Below are 15,883 nucleotides of genomic sequence, written 5' to 3'. Positions count from 1 at the left end.
GAGACCACCCTTGAGCATGGGGACTCAAACACCTCCTGGGCATTAGCCCAGGCCTGACTCTTCTCCAGAGGCTTTCTGGTGCCCAGGGCAGGAGAGGCACCACATTGATTCCCAACCCAGAAAGGCGCCGGTCGGTGCTGGTCCGGGCATACCCCAGCAGCACCCTGCAAAGAGTGAGCGCAAGGAATGGCAGGGCAGCACCAACTGCTGCTATGTCCCATGTCCCTGCTGCACAAGGCAGCCAGGTCCTGTCTGTCCTCTGCCCAGGGACTTCCAGCCCCACTGGCATCTTTGCCACTCACCTCCTTCTGCACCATCCTGGAGGCAAGGATCTTCTCAATGATATTGGCATCATCCTCGGGAGGCTCCTGGGGACAGGAGAGCAGAGCCCTGTTTTCCTGGCTCATCACACAGCTTGGCCTCTGGCACCCTCCCAGCACAGAATGGCTGCTTGCTCCTCGCCCGGCCCACCAGCCGGGCAGGCAGAGCCAGCACAGCGGGAGCTGGCAGAGCTGCTCTTGGGGAACCCTTGCTGGGTGTGAGGGTGCAGGTGCTGCCAGCCCAGCCCAGCTACACTCGCCCTCTGCCTGTGCTCCTTGGGCCAGCAAGGCCAGAGCACTGTCGTGTTTAGCTGTGCGGGTCCTTCCAGCTAGACCAGGGCAGCCAGAGAGGGTGGCAAGTCTCCCAGAAAAGAGGAGGGAGCTTGGGCGCTTCTGCCCCGAGACTGAAGGAAGGAAATAGGCCAAAACGTGCACATCTCTGGCTCCCAGCCATTCTCCATGCCAGGTCTCTGACTTGCCTTGGCATTTATACAACCCTATAGTGCTGGATGGCCCCAAGGGCCCCAGCAGAGCAGGGAGCAGGGCTGTGAGGCCCTGCCACTGGCATCCTCTGTTGCTGCCACCTGCCCATGGCCACAGGACACGGGCAACAGCACCTCAGCCCCACTGCTGTCCATGCAGCTCTTCCCAGCAGGCTCAAAGTGCCACCCCCTTCCCTCCAAAGGCTTCGATTCTGCCATGAAGAAATCACCCCGTGAGGCTGCAGAGGCCTCCTCCTGGCCACCCCAATCCCTCATGCTGAGCTTTGCTGGAGGTGGCCCTAACATTGTCCTCCTTCCAGCTCTGAGACGGAAGGCACAGGGCAAGTGGGGAGGTCGAGGCTCTCCCAGCCCCATGCTGTGGCAGCACCAGCCCCACCGAATGCCAAGGGACAAGAGAGCCAGGCTTGTGCCCATCTGCGCTGTAGCAGGAGAGGCACAGAAAGATTAAGGGGAGAGGACAGACAGCAGAAATGTGGAGCTTGCTTGAGCATTAGAAATATCAGTTCTGCCCTGGCTGAGAGATGGTACGGCAGCAGGAGGAAGAGCAAAGTGCAGAGCAGAAAGGAGGGCTCTGTTCATCTCCTTCAGATGGAGGTAGAGTCTGGTCCAAGGCAAAGCAGTCCTGAGATGCCCCTTTGCAGACTAGAAAGACCCCCCCCAAGAAAGGCACGGGGCAGGCTGGGGAGGGACAGACAGCCGGGGCATCCCACACCACTCACCCAAAAGGGTCTGAGAAAGCCGAGGCGGTGCCCAGGGCTGCAGCAACCCCTCCATGCCCCAGCCCTCAGCTGACCCGCTGCCTCGGCACCCTGCTGCCTCGGCACCCTGCTGCTGCGTTGTGGGGCAGGATGCTGGACCCAGCACTGCAACACAGCAAGCAGGGTAACAGCAGCTCTGTCTGGGCTCCTCAGTTGCAGTCCTGTGGCCTAGAGGGGGATTTCTGCCCTATTTGGGGAGCTCTGCCCCGCGCCAGGGTAACACGGCTAAGGGGAGCATGCAGAGATGCCCCTGCGGCAGCCACTGCGCAGTGCCCGCTTCCCCACGCTTGGGCGTTCACCCAGGCGCTGCTGGGCTCCAGCTTGACTCTGGCCACAAAGGGTTTGTGTGAACACGGCCAGGGGCACAGTGCTGCCATCACAGCTGCCTCCAGCACCCCATGGCTGGGAGCTACCACACTGACCCGCAGCCCAGCCGGCTTACACAGGTCTGTGGCTCATCGCTGGCAGCCTGCGGGCTGCCAGAGGAGCCCTGCACCACCCCACAGAGCTGCTGAGGAACGTGGCCAGGATCCAGGGGGGAAAGCTGCAAGTCCAGGCCATGGGCAGAGCAGATTTGAGGCCTCAGCACTCCCATCCTGCCCTGCCGGGTCAGTCCCGACCCTGGGCCAACCCTGCTGGCAGGAGCCCAGAGCAGCAGAGCGCCTTGCTGCCATCAGACACCAGCCTTAATAATTCATCTGGAGCAGGATAAATTGAGGTGGAAGTCCAGGACTAAGAGGAGAGCAGGGTGGCTGCATGGACACATGCCAAAGGCAACCCATTCCCACCTGCTGTTTTGAAAATCTCACTTGGAGAGATCACTGCCAGGAGCGCAGCTGGGACATGGCCCCGGGCAGCAGCTGAAGCAGCACCTCCCAAGCAGCATCTCCGGTGCAGCACCTCCCATGCGTGTGCAGCACCTCCCATGCGTGTGCAGCACCTCCCATGCGTGTGCAGCAGCCCTCCGGGCGAGGCAGGGAGCATCAGGCCAGGGCTTATTTACTGGCTTAACAACAGAGCTGACTAATACCCAGACCAAAGCCTTGTGAAAAGGGGACTAAACAGGGACACAGGAACACTACGAAAACAGTTAATGACCATTATTAATATCTGGCAGCTCTGTTAGCAACCAGAGAGACAGAATGAGCTGCAGGATCCAACACACAGAGCAGCAGGAAGGAGCTGCTAGCACCCACCAGGAGCCAGTGCTGAACCAGTGGGCAGAGGAGGCAGGGCAGTGAGGCCCAAACTGCAGTGACACTGGCTGGTCCCTGCCACACTGTCCAGACCCCTAGCATGCTGCCCAGCAGATCAGCTTGGCTGGCAGGCATCAGGCTGGGCATCTCTACACTCTGAGGCACTGATGGAGAGCTGCAATGTGGGCAGAAAACGATGATCTGGCACCTACAAAGCCCTTGGCTGGCGGAGCCAAAATAACAGACTAACCTCATGTACGGGAGCTACAGAGACGGGAGCCAAAGGTGGGCACGGGCAATGGGTGGGTCATGCCTTCAGGGACATGTCCAGTGACGTGCCATGTGCCAGAGGCCTTAGTCTCCAAGCAGGAGGGGGACAGTTGGGGCTGCACACCTCTTGTCCATCCCTTTCTGCACTCACAGTCCCTGCAAAGCCAGCCTGCGCCCTCCCAGACAGGGACACTCTCACCCCATCCTTGTGCTGGGATCCCCCACTTCCTCGAACCTCGGCACTGGCAGCCTTGGGACACCCTGTGGGAGGCAGGAGGCCCTGTCACCCCAGTCCCACATCCAGCCCTACCTCTGCCTGCCATGCCAGAGTAGAAGCGGAGAGTGCAGAGGTTCGCCCAGCTCCCAGCACAGCTATTGTCTCGCCATCATCATCCACCACCTTGAAATCCAGGTCCTCATTGTACTTCCTCCTCTTCACTTGCCGTCCTGAGCGGCGTTTCTGTGTATGGGACGAAAAAGGCAGTCATGGGGGAGATGGGCAGACCAAGTACCTCCTCCTTGCTTGAGCGGAGGAGAGAAAACCCCAGGGCTGCCTGATCTCCAGCCCACCCCCTGCCCCAGTAGGAAGGAGGTGGTGGGAAGAACAGGCAGCCCTTGGAGGTAAACCCATCACCGCAGTGCCAAGGTCTCCATCAATGCCTGACCCACGCAGTGCCACCAGCCCCTGAGGCCTGAAGCAGAGGACCCCTGCAGAGACACGCGCAGCTCCCCAGCCCTGCGGGGCTGACCTGCCTCCCTGCACCGTGCCAGGAAAGGGGAGCTGCCAGGAACCACGGAGGAGAGGGAAACTCAAGGCTGAGGGACGTGCAGCGCCCAGGGCAGCAGCATGCACTCAACCCAGGGCCACCAGATGACTTTAAGCAGTGTGGCCGGTGGCTCCCCTCTGGGGCCAGGGTCTACCAGCCACACTGCTGAACGTGCTCTCTGATCGCTGTGCCCCAGGGCCCAGCTCTTCTCCCACTCAGAGGCAGCCGGGATTTCCTCCACTGGAGCCAGCTGAGGGCTTCGGACATACCTGGCTGTCGGCTGACTCTGCAGACTCCTCTGGGCTCTGCACGGATGGGCTCAGGAGATCCTGATCCAAATCCAAACTGTCCACTGGTATCTCATTTTTCCTCTTCCCTTTCTTCTTCTTCTCCACAGGGGTGTCCTTGCTGCCAAGACAGACTGACAGTTAGATCTTGTCCTAGGGATCCCGGGGGGAGAGCCAGCAGACACCCACACAGGGCTCTGCTCCCACTGGATCACCCAGAGGCAGCTCAAGGCTCCTGGGGCCTCCCCCAGCATTGGGAATCCCCAGTCGGTGACACTCATTAATCACCATCAAGTGTTTCTCCATCCAATTCCAGTACACTGGGATGAAAGGGTCCACCTGCCCCGGCCTGGTGTGGGGCAGAAAGGGGCTAGGGGCTCCCACCAGCCAGAGGAACAGCCCCACGGGGGCTGTAGGAGATGGGGTTCAGCTCATGGCCAGCCCTCACTGCTCCTTCGGCACGGGATGCGTGAGGTCAGGATGCTCTGGATAGTGGCTCAGGTGTGGCGATGAGCTGGGAGGAACCAGGCCAGCCTCTCCCCTCCAGGCAGGGTCACCCCTTCCTCGGACCGTGAAGTCTCCACAGTGAAGGCAGGTCCTGCCCCAGAGCACGGCAGCCTCTGCCCCAGGTGGGAGACGGAGACAGGGCCCTATGTCCAGCGCAGGTGCAAGGAGGCTCTCCCCACCACCAACCCCAGCAAGCCAGGGCACTGAGGTGCCCACTCCAAGCAGAGCACTCACAAACACGTCCTGCACCGATGAAAGTCAGGAATACAGTTCAGCAGCTCCAGAGGCATCCTGTGTCCTGGCACCCTGGAGACAAACCTTCTAGCCCAGTCTGAGAAGCACTGGCCATCCTGCCGACCACCTCCCACGTGTGCCACAGAGCCAGCCAGACCCTGGTAAACCTTTACACCAGCATCGAAGCAGAAGCTGCTCCACCTCGTGGTTTGTTTTCCCTGAGCCACAGCACCGAGTCCCTCCCGAGACAGCAACTGAGCAGATGCTGGCCTGTGCCTTCAGCCGGAGGAAGTTAAGCCGTGATTGCCACGAATGCAGGGAGGATGCAGGTCCCAGGCTCCCACAGGTGCAATGGCCCACCACGGCGGTCACCGTCACCTCCAAGGGCCCACCGGGAGGCTCTGTCCCACCAGGCAACTGTCCTCCGTGCTCATGGAGGGGATTTGAGCCCTGCTCCCCGTGAATCCCACCACCTTCTTGCAAACATAAAACGTGCGAAGACGCAGCCCAGCCCTGTGGCATGTTCTCGGGGTCAGGGCCACCTGGCCCCCCGTGGCACCCAGCACCCACCACAACCTGCCCGAGCAAGGGAACGTGCCCAGGAAGCACCAGGGTAAGAAACAACTGCTCCCAACGTGCCCATCCACCCTTACGCTCTACAAGGACATTGTTAAGGGAAAGATTTCAAAGAGCTGGTGCCTGTCCCTGGGCTGAGCAACATCCCCTTCCTCACTCACAGCCCCGCCATCCGTCCCCTCCACATCCCAGACCGGCACAGCAGCAGAGGAATGGTTAGTTTCAAAGTCACATCAAGGTTTTACCCCAATTTAATGAGAAAAATCACTGCTTACCTGGGTCCGGCAAAAACCAAGCAGTTAAAAAATCTGCTGTTCAGGCCAAAAATGCCCTGGCCGTGCACCCGTGCTTCAATTAGAGGCCCTGAAAATGCACTGCAAGTGCTGCTTCCACCCAAGCAATAACTCCCAAGATATTGATTTGTAAGTCACAATTAACAACTGCTTCATTCATGAACCAGTAGTTGGCTATGATTAGAAATAATTTAGAAGAAATTACGCCACCATTATCTGCCACTTAGAGGACTCCCAGCAATCATTTCATCCGCACGGAGTGCTCACCCTGCCCGCCGCTTGCCTCTCCCTCCCTGCGCTGCCAGGGCCCCCAGCCCGCCTCCCCGTCTCTGTCCCGGGCAGTGGGCACAGGGGGGACACAGCCCTGTTCCCTGCAGAGCTTCCACCTGGACACCCATGGGTGCCTCCACCCAGCAGCCGTTCCTCCCGTGGGTGGGTTTGCTGGTGGCTGACCCAGAGGGCGAGGCGACAGCCCGAGAAGAGGCCCAAAGGGGCTGCAGAGGGGGGAAGCTGCGAGGAGGACCCACGGGCTGGACTTTTCAAGCAACAGGGGTGGACCTAGGTCCTCCTGGAAGGTGCAGGTGAGCGGGAGGAAGCACCACGGGCTCAGGCTCCACCAGAACAGGCCATCAGGAAAGCACAGAGCTTTGCGGCACTCCCAGACTCCCACACAGTTTCTTCTGGCTGCAGGATGTGTTACAGAGTTATATTAACTGGTCTTTTTTGCATGAAGTGACCTCTTCACCAGGGCTCCACATGCTGGCCACCAGCACAGCACGCGCGTCCCCCTTCAGCCCCGCTCCTGGTGCCCCCAGATCCTGCCGTGCCTTTGCAGGGGGACCAGGGTCTCCAGCTCTGCAGCTGGGGTTACCCCGCTGCAGTCCCCATGCCTAGCAGAGTGACCTGCCCACCAGCTACCCATGGCAGGTCGCACTGTCACAGGCTGCTTTTAGCACCCTGTGAAGGCACTGCTGGCAGCCAAGGGACCTGTCAGGGTGGCAACAAGCTCCTGGACAAGAGGTCCCCGCCAGGGACACGGCACCCAGCTCTCACCCTGCTGAGCTCCCCGCCAGCCTGGTGTGGGAGCTTTGCTGCCCCACACCTTCTTCTGTTGACCACCAGCCCATGGCAATGGCACTAACGGCCGCCCTGGTGCCGGCTCCGCAGCCCTGGCCTCTCCAGGATCCGGCCGTCAGCAAGCTCCGAAGGAGCAGAGCTGTGGAAGACCCCAGGCTTGGTCCTCACCCTGCACACATGTCCTGAGGGCAGCCATGGAAGGAGGGAGTGGGCAGATCCCACAGACTCTGGGATGTCCATTCTGCTGACCACTTCCAGGAAAGTGCCCTCGAGAAGCTCTACCAAACTGGTGTTTTCTAAAAAAGAAAGGTTTTGCTGAAAAGTTCCCACCTGGTTCCTGTACTAATCTCATTTACAGTAGAAATATATTCATCCTATGGATTATTTACAGTACATGAGGAGGGCCCAGCTCCAGCTGATAGGCCTGCTTTGTACAGGACTCTCCAAAAACACTTATTCTCACCAGTCCACAACAGTAAACCAAATGACGCTGGTGCTGCTCTGCTATCTGCACACATTCCCAATTAAAAAGAAAACAGAGCTAAGAAATCAGAGCTTCTGGCCAATCAGCCTATTAATTAAAAGGATGAGGAATTACCGGAGGTGGTGGCGTTGGGCCGTGCAGTACAAGGGAGTCCTCAGGCATCCCCCTGCTGCTGGCCTTGGCTGCCAGTACCACTCCACAGCTGCAAGGGAGGGACAGGTCCTGCTGCCCAGGAGAGGGAGAGCAGACAATATATGCTCCACCGTCCTCCCAGACCTCGGCCGAGGGAAGGCAGGCTGCTGGCCCCCGGGCATGCAGGGACCCTTGCTTGCACAGACAGCCCAGGGTCAGGTCCTCTCACTCACATACCCTCTGCCCGGGCCCCAAAACAGGTATGACAATGCCACACAGCACCTCGCTGCCCTGGTGAGACACCTCCTTAAGGTCCCTCTGCCCCCCAGGACACTTGGCACAAGGGCCACTCCAAGGAGAGGCCAAGACTCTTCAGTCCTCTCCTGGACCTGGGGTCACACAGAGACTCATCCCCAAAAGGGCACCTGCCTGTCCTGTCTCTGCATGGCCAGAGAGCTCATCCTGGCTCCCGACCGGCCCGTCCAGCCTTCAGCACAAGGAGCCCGCGCACCCTGCAACGTGGTGGCCCAGTGCGGCGCTCTCAGCCGAAGCTCCTGCGAGCCCACAGCCCCATCCACACCAGGCACGGAGGCAAGGCCACCCACCTGCTCTTCTTGGGTCTTGCTCTGGGGGCAGGCTCAGAGCTGCTCTTCTTGTCTTTAGGCTCCTTGGGGGCTTTGGGTTCCCGAGGTTTCCGGGGCTTCTTGGCCACCTCCCTCTGCTTGGGCTCCTTCGGCTTCTTGGGCTCCTTAGCCTTTTTAGGCTCTTTTGGTTCTTTAGGCTCTCTCCTCCTCTTTGGTTTCACCTCCACAGCTGCTTTTTCTCCCCCTTCCTGCTCTCCCAGATCCTTTTTCTTCCGTTTCTTCTTCACCCCCGTGCCCCCGCCCCCACTGTCCTGCATCCCGTTCTGGGTGCTGGTCCGCTTCTGGGGAGCCCCGTTGGGCTCCTCCTCCAGGCACTGGCACTGGCCGGCTGTGTCCGTGGCTGTCACCGTCACCTGGTGGGACACCTCGTCCTGCTCCTCACTGCTGGCAAAGGGGTCCCGCGCCTTGCACTCCCAGGCATCCGACATTGGGGAGCGGCTCAGTGCTTTTAAGCTTGGCGGCTGCAGAGAGAACAGAAAGGCAGCGTGTGAAGCAAATGCCACATACAGAAATAGCAGGCGCTCTAGGGAGAACTGCAGCCCCAGCAAGGCTCTAATCACCCAGGTGCAGCACGAGCGATGTCCCTCAATATACAGGGGACTATGGCTAATGGCCACCACACACAGACACAGCTCAAAGGGGAGGACCCCCCTTCCCTGCCTGACAGAGGCTGACAGGTTAGAGAGGCCTTTTGCTTCCCCACCAGCCCACATAGGTCCAGAGCGGAGGCAGCTGGCCCCTCTGCTCTGCCCCCAAGCACAGTCCTGTCTTTGATCGCACACTCCGCACCCCACTCTGCTGAGACCCAGAGTGATCCACGTGCCCCGGCCACCTCCTGCCCATTGCCCAGAGCCAGAGGTTGTCCCGGCAGAGCAGGGAGAGGGAATTAAGGATGCCTTGCAGCCTCCGGCAACAAGAAGCAGGCCCCGAGGTCTGTTCGGGGCAGAGCTTGGGGCAGAAGAGCAGGGTTAGACCGGCACCTTTCCCGAGAGCTGCTGGGCGCTGGGGCTGCCTCCAGCCCAGGAGAGCGGAGCTGCTCTTCCTGCTCCAGCTCTTCCTTCCCTTCCCGCGAACTTTCCAGCACCGAACGCTGAAAGGAATTCAGCTGCCTCCCCAGCACGCTCCGCCACAGCAGGCCCAACCAGAAAACAGCACAAAAAGGCCCAGCTCTGCTCAAACAACAGCATGAGTGTCTGCAATAAGGAGCCTAGGCTTGTGAGCAGCGACCCTGTAAATATTGACATCCTATGGGCTGAGGACTGGAGCCCGTTCAGGGTGGTCCAGGCACAGGACACTCCGTACGCTCGGATTTCTGATTTGGATTAGATGGAAACATTAAATGAAACAGGTTGCAAAGGGGAAAAGACCCCTCATGTCCCTGCAGCCACTCACGAGTGGGGCTGCTGGCACGTCTGGCATCAGCTGGGCAGGCTGCACCAGCATCTCTGCCCACAGGCAGCCACCTCCAGCACTGCTGCCCGTCTGCTCCAGCGACCTGGGACGGGGAGAGCAGTCGTCCCGTCACACGGACAAGCCATCAAAGTGCACCCAAGCAATTAAGGGGAACCTATTCTGGGTTACGAGAAAATCAGCACTATAGATGCCGCCTCTGAGCCCACAGGCTGAGCAACAGGATCAGTCCCAGCCTTCGCATTCCTCAGATCTTGCAAGCTGGGGATCAGCTGGAACAATTTACTGGATTAGCTACACAGCTCACAGACCCCCAAGAGCCTGGATCTCCTTTTGCTTCTGTGCTGAACAGCAGCCAAGTGCAGATACCAGACGGAAAGCAAATCTTCAGCATCCTTGCACAGCAGGAGGGTGAACTACTCCTTCCCAGTCACAGCTTGTAGCCCTGAGTCTCGCAAGGAGCTGCCCGCCTCCAGGCAGACCACCCAACGAGCAACAGGTCCGGATACCGCAATTCTGGTGCCATCCAAGAGCAGGCAATGTCACCTGCCCTGCCAGAGAGGGGGTCCCCGGCTCACCCACAGGACTGGACGAGGACGGGGCTGGGAGCGGTGCTGAGCACCTGCAGCAGCTCCATCCCCGACAGCCTGTGCCTGGGGAAGCTGAGCCACGAGGCCCAGGCATGGGGACGTGGGTCCCTCTCGTTGTGTGCATCAGCATTTCCCAGCAAACCAGTGTGGAGTAGGGAGTGCCGAAACCAGCTCATGATTTCCACTGCCGCGCACCAGCCAAGGGGTCCAAAGCAAACCCCTACCCCATCTGCTGTCTGCAGCTACAGCTCCAACCCAGGCTACGGAGCCCAGGCAGGTCCCACTCGCCATTGGCACGTCCACTGCCCGGCAGGAGCCTCAGGCCCCACCGCACCAGGCAGGCTGATAAAGCTGTCAGGAGAGCAGGCCTCAAAGCGTGACCTACTTTGTGGGGTCTGCCTCAGGCTCGCGTTGTGCTCCTTAGGCAAATCGGAAAGGGCATTTCGGTGATTGCTGATGAAGACATCCCGGCCTGCCACAAGCCCTGCTGCAATAGAAGGTTGAAGGCTTTCCAGAAACAACCACGAGCTATCAGAAGGTTTGTGAAAACGCAAGTAATCCTTCCGCTCCTCCTGCATCACCTCTTGGCTGCCAACAGCCCCTCCAACCTCTAGGCAAGCCCATCATGGTGGGAGCACAGACGTGTCCACCCCAGCACCCCTCCCAGCAGTGCTGCAGGCCCCCAGATCCAGCAGTGCCAGCACTTTGCCATGGGATGCCCCGTGGGCATCAGATCTCACAGCCTGCTGTGTCCGGGAAGCAGTGTTGGTACCAGTTAGCAGTGCTTGCCTCCAGCTGGAGCAGCCAGAAGCTTCTGGCGCAGGCCCTGCCATGAAAGGGCCATCAAACACCAGCCTGTGGGACCAAGCAGCTCATGGCCAGAGCTTGCCCAGGCAGCAGAAGCACAGAGGGGCAGGGAAACCAGGTTCCTCCACACTGACTGCAGGCAAGGTGCTGCTAGCCCCAGAAACCCTTCTGCACCCAAGGCTGCTTGGTTTGTCTTGAGGGGAAAAGGCTCCGTGTCATGCTCCTACACGTCCACGACAAGCTCCTGCCATCCACATAGGACTGTGCTGCCAAGTACAAATCTGCAGTCAGAGCTCGGCGCACTGCTGCGAGCCAGGGAATGGGCTTTTCCTACTTCCCCTTGATGAGGTTCAGTTTATCCTGGCTTCTCGTCAACAGGAAAAGCCTGAGAAAGCAGTGCCAGGGTTATCTGTGCTCCAGCGTGGCTTCAAAGCACACTCGCAGCTTGCCTGCGGCAGCATGGCCAGTCCTTTGCGGCAGGCAGGAGCATGCGGCAGCAGCAACCTCCAGGCTGAGTGGCCCGAGACACGTCTCCACAAGCCATCAGGCTGCCCATGGCTTTGTGTGGGCTACTGGTCACCGTGTCTGCAGCAACAGCCAGCAGTGACACACTCCACGTTCAGACTACCTTCACAGGGGAGAAACACATCCAGCTTCAGGAGCCTAAACCTGGCAAATCATAGCCCCAGGACGCTTGCTGCAGCAGGTGGGCAAGGTGGGCTCCCCTCAGCTGCTCTGGACCAGCCAACGGCCACTCTAGGCCAGTGCCCTGACCCCGAGGCAGGCAGGAGTGGGGCAGGGCAGGCAGCGTGCTCTGCCTCCCCATCTGCCCAGGCTGACTGTGGCTCGGGAGCTCCAGCGGCAGGACTGCATCCAGACCACGGCAGCTAACAGCTGCGTGAACCCACCTGTAACCACGGGCACCAAAGCACCTGGTGGCATTCAGTACGACAAACTGATAAGGTACAGGGAAAAACCCACTAATTTTGTTTCAATCGTGCTGCCCTCCTAAGTGGCTTCTAGTTCTCAAGGTGTGAGAGTACAAAGGAGGATTTCCTTGTCACCCGCTCTGTCCCATTCACTGTTTTTCTGTCCTCCATCACGTCCTTCCCCTGCAGAGCTCCCCTGGCCCAGCTAAGGTACAGGTGACAAGTCACGCTCTCCTCGCAGGAGGGCTGGGCCAGCTCTCAGAGCATCTGCCTTATCCTTCTCTGCACCTCTTCTAATCAGACCAGCTTTGGGTTAGCAGTAGGAAAGCATGTGGTATCAGAGAGGTACCACGTAGCAGCAGAAGGGTTTCTGCTCTGTTCCTTCTCCCTTTCCAAACTGCTGAATGCGCCTCTGGGACAACCCGCAGGCAGATGCCAAACTCTCTGCCAGCATTCTACAGTCTCCTCCAAGAGTGGGGACAGCCCCGAGTGAAGATACACACATGGCTGGTTCCCCCATATGCACTACTTGGCACGTCTTAAGACTTTTCTTCAACTCTTCAGACTCCCTCTCCATTTCAGCATCTCAGATGATTGCAGGAATCAGCTGGTGCCTTCTCCTCTGCTCCACACCATGAAAGCAGAGACATTTTTCCTGTACTTTGCTTCCTATTCTTTAACCAGTCACTAATTCACAGAAAGACCTCTTATCAGGACAATGCTTAACTTCTTGAAAAGCATTCAGTAAGAAACTTTCTCGACAGTTGTTTGGGAGCCCATGAGCACTGTACCAGCCCAGACCAATCTTACCCCCGCAATCTGGCTGTCTTTAAAATCCCCAGCAGACTGCAAGGACTAACTTTGCTTCACAAAAGCCATGCTGACTATTCACCAGTGTAGTATTTTCATAGATAAAGTGTTTATTATGGTTCCTATCGATTTACCCAATACCCGAGTAAACCCATTGGCCTTTAATTTCACATTTGCTACCTCCTGCTCCATGGATGTGGCCCTGATGGGGAGCAACCCCTAACACTATTTATTAGCGATTCCCAACATCTCATTCGGCTCCTTTACGATTCTAGAGTAAATACCATCAAAGCCTGGTGGCTTGTGTTACTTTGCTCAAAAATGTCTTTATCAAACCCTTTAATTTAGGGGCAACTCTCCGATGCGTCTGGCATCGGGGATGGCTCTGGGCTGGGAGCCTTCCTGAGCGAGCTGTTCTGCCAACGCCCTGTTTCCATGAGCACTCACTTGACATCTCAATCGCTTATTTACCCTGTGACTCCTCTTAAAGGCTTTTTAGTCCTGAGATATTTGGAAAAAAATGTATTATTAGACTCTGTGTCTTTAGCAAGTGGTTCCTAAAAATCTTTTTAGTCCTGCCTTGTTACAGGTTTACTTTTAAATTTCCAGAATATGTGTCCTTTTTCTTACTACAACTTTTTTTAACTAAAGAAAAACATCATTTTACATGGAACAGCCTCTTCTACATGTCTTCTTACATGCCCATCTAACCACGCAGGTTTGTTGTTTCTGGGGTATTTTGGAGGGGGGAGAAATCAAGACGATACTTCCAGGTTTTGGTAGGTGAAACAAAGACAAAACTTCCAGGTTTTAGTAGGTGATGCCCACCTCTGAACCTCTGGCACCATACCCAAGCAGGCTCCATACGCCCAGTACACTTCTTATCCTTAGAGCTGTGCCTTTGCACTGTCTCTCAACTGGCATTTTTTTTGGTGATGATTGTAACGATTTTACATTTTCAGAATACACTTTTATGTAACATTTGTACATTTTTTTTATTCCCAGAGGAATCTTCTATAAATTACATTTCATACAGGAAAGCAAGTCCCTCAGCAGCAGCTGGAGCATGAAGTCTTGTCCCATGCATCTAACTACTGTCAAAGAGAAGGTCAGGGGAAAAAAATGTTTAAAACCTCCCCAGAGAGCTGTGAAGGCTAACAGAGAGCACTTATAATTGCATGACCCCACTAGAGGGCAAAGCCAAGGTTAGGGTGGGCCTTAATGGTGTGTTTCTTTAACTAAAATTGTTTCATTTAATTTATAGTCCCAATTTGACTCGACTTCACAGTTTTTATTCAGGACTTAGGGGAAAACACCAGGAGATGGGAGGCAAAGCGTCTCCTGCCCCTGGTCCTCGAAGGGCTCCCTCCCCTCTCCCAAACTGCTGAGCCAGCGAGATGCACCAGCTGCCGGCCCACGAGGGTCACGCAGCGCCCCGACCCTCTCCAAGGCCTCCAGCCAAGAGCGGAGCTGGGCTCACAGCGACCTGAAGGAGCCGTTCAAAAACCCCACTTGGCACGTGCGCAGGGCGCTTAGGAGCAGTGAAGTTCATCAGCGTTTTCCCCACAACTGCCCAGGGCACGCACCAGCCCGGGGCCTGCAGGGCTGCCTGCGGTCTGAGCCGGGTCCAAAACCCTTGCCCTTGCCCTGCCTGTGCCAGGCACCTGCAAAGGGAACAGCAGAGAAGAGGAACGAGGGGAAACAGCAACTGCAAAGAGAAGGTGGGGAGGGGAAGAGGGAGCGAACTGGGGACAGGGAAAGGGCAGCTAGGACAGGGGGCCAGGACGACACTAGGATGTTTTGGGATGAGAGTCCTAAGGAGCAAGTGAGAATGGAGAACAGCAGGCAGCTTTGGGTGAAGACACGAGAAAACTGGGCCCAAGCACCTGGGAGAGGTACAGCAGAATGGGTCAGGCTTGGCTGGATGGGGCAGAAGATCCTGCACCATGTGCCCAGCCAGGAGGGAACCACCACACACCCAGAGCCCCACTCCCTCCACGGTCTGAGAGACCACATCACCTTCCCTGCCTCCGGTGCTCCTCAGCTCCCACCCCATGGCTGGGCAGCCCAGCATCATCTTCTGCCCCATAACGGTGGCACCAATTATATCGCCATGCGATACCCGGAATGGCGGGAGTAGAGAGGGGCTCCCCTGGACCCAAGTGGCAGAAGTCACAGGCCAGCACTGCTGGGAGGTGAGATGGGGATGAAGTGGACGGTGCATCAACACTGCTGCGTGTCGGAGCCTCCTCGCCAGCCAGCATCACTCCTGATCCGTACCCAAACCCTGAAGTACCACACGAGTTTGGGGGTGGGAAGAGGAAAGGAGCAACAGCCTGCTGTCCACCCCACTGCCCATCCTGCACCTCAGGGCCCTGCCCTGAGCCCTGCAGACTGCCCCCCCCACAAGCACGGCGTTCCCAGCAGGGCAAAGCTCTGCCACAGCCTCAGGGTCTGAACGGCAGCTCCATCCTGCAAGGAGGCCACGGCTGAGCCCTTCTCATGGTCATCACCAAGAGCAAAGCCAGCTCGCCAGGCTCAGCGACATCCACACAACACACTCTTGCTGGGCAGCATGACCAGAGCCGGCAGTAGTGGCCACGCCACATGCCATCTCGCACACAAGTGCCAGCACCATTCAATCCCTGTTCACTGCAGGCTGGACCAGGCAGCCCCCCAGGAGAAGCAGGATGCCCCCGCAGAAGCCCTGCATTTGGGTCTAGGGCACAGCTCAAACCCCACAGAGATATGTCCTGTATGTGGAGTGCCCACTGACTGCAGGGGTCATCAAAGGCTTCCACGCTCTTTAGACAGAGGCCGATGTCCGGGGGCTGTCCAGCACCCCAGCTGCTCGGCTTCCCCCCACGGCACTGACCAAAGCCACCAGCCAGGCTGCTCCTGCGCCAGCAGCCCAAGGTGGGCACCATCACACAGCTCTGCCTCCCTGAGATGGCCACGCTGGCAGCCATCGGCCCAGTCTTTCTGCGCAGCTGGTTGCAGAGCCCCACGACGGGAACAGAAAAGACAGCTTCTTACATACACAGCGTTTTAGCAGACTGTTGAGCCACCCTCTCTGGCAGCTGCAATCCCCACTGGTGGCATGCACAGCATGGGCTGTTGTATTCTAGTCACTGGGTGTCCACACCCCTCATTTCCAGCTCTAAATGCAATGCAGCAGAAGCTAAAAATACACAAGTGCCACCCTCCGTCATGTCTCCGAGCAGGCTCTGCAGTCGCCATGGGATGTGCGTGACGGAGGTGGGGCCTGGCTCCGTTCCCAAGACACAGC

The 15,883-nt window shown here is 57.9% G+C and overlaps 1 protein-coding gene across 9 annotated transcripts in view; it reads right to left on the bottom strand.

Moving 5' to 3' along the window:
* The window catches only part of CHD6 (chromodomain helicase DNA binding protein 6), an 84,567-nt gene that overhangs the window by 38,158 nt on the left and 30,526 nt on the right, over positions 1 to 15,883 (bottom strand). For all 9 annotated transcript variants that reach the window (XM_082325952.1, XM_082325956.1, XM_082325953.1 and 6 more), the window contains 4 exons: positions 8,010 to 8,509; positions 4,084 to 4,222; positions 3,358 to 3,507; positions 303 to 368 (listed from right to left, as the gene is read on the bottom strand). In XM_082325952.1, coding sequence (XP_082182078.1) covers positions 303 to 368; positions 3,358 to 3,507; positions 4,084 to 4,222; positions 8,010 to 8,509 — 855 coding nt within the window. The remainder of the gene's footprint in view (positions 1 to 302; positions 369 to 3,357; positions 3,508 to 4,083; positions 4,223 to 8,009; positions 8,510 to 15,883) is intronic.

The sequence above is a fragment of the Platalea leucorodia genome, assembly GCF_965183815.1.
Source record: "Platalea leucorodia genome assembly, chromosome: 13".
Lineage (NCBI taxonomy): Eukaryota > Metazoa > Chordata > Aves > Pelecaniformes > Threskiornithidae > Platalea > Platalea leucorodia.
This window is presented reverse-complemented; position numbering and strand designations above follow the sequence as displayed.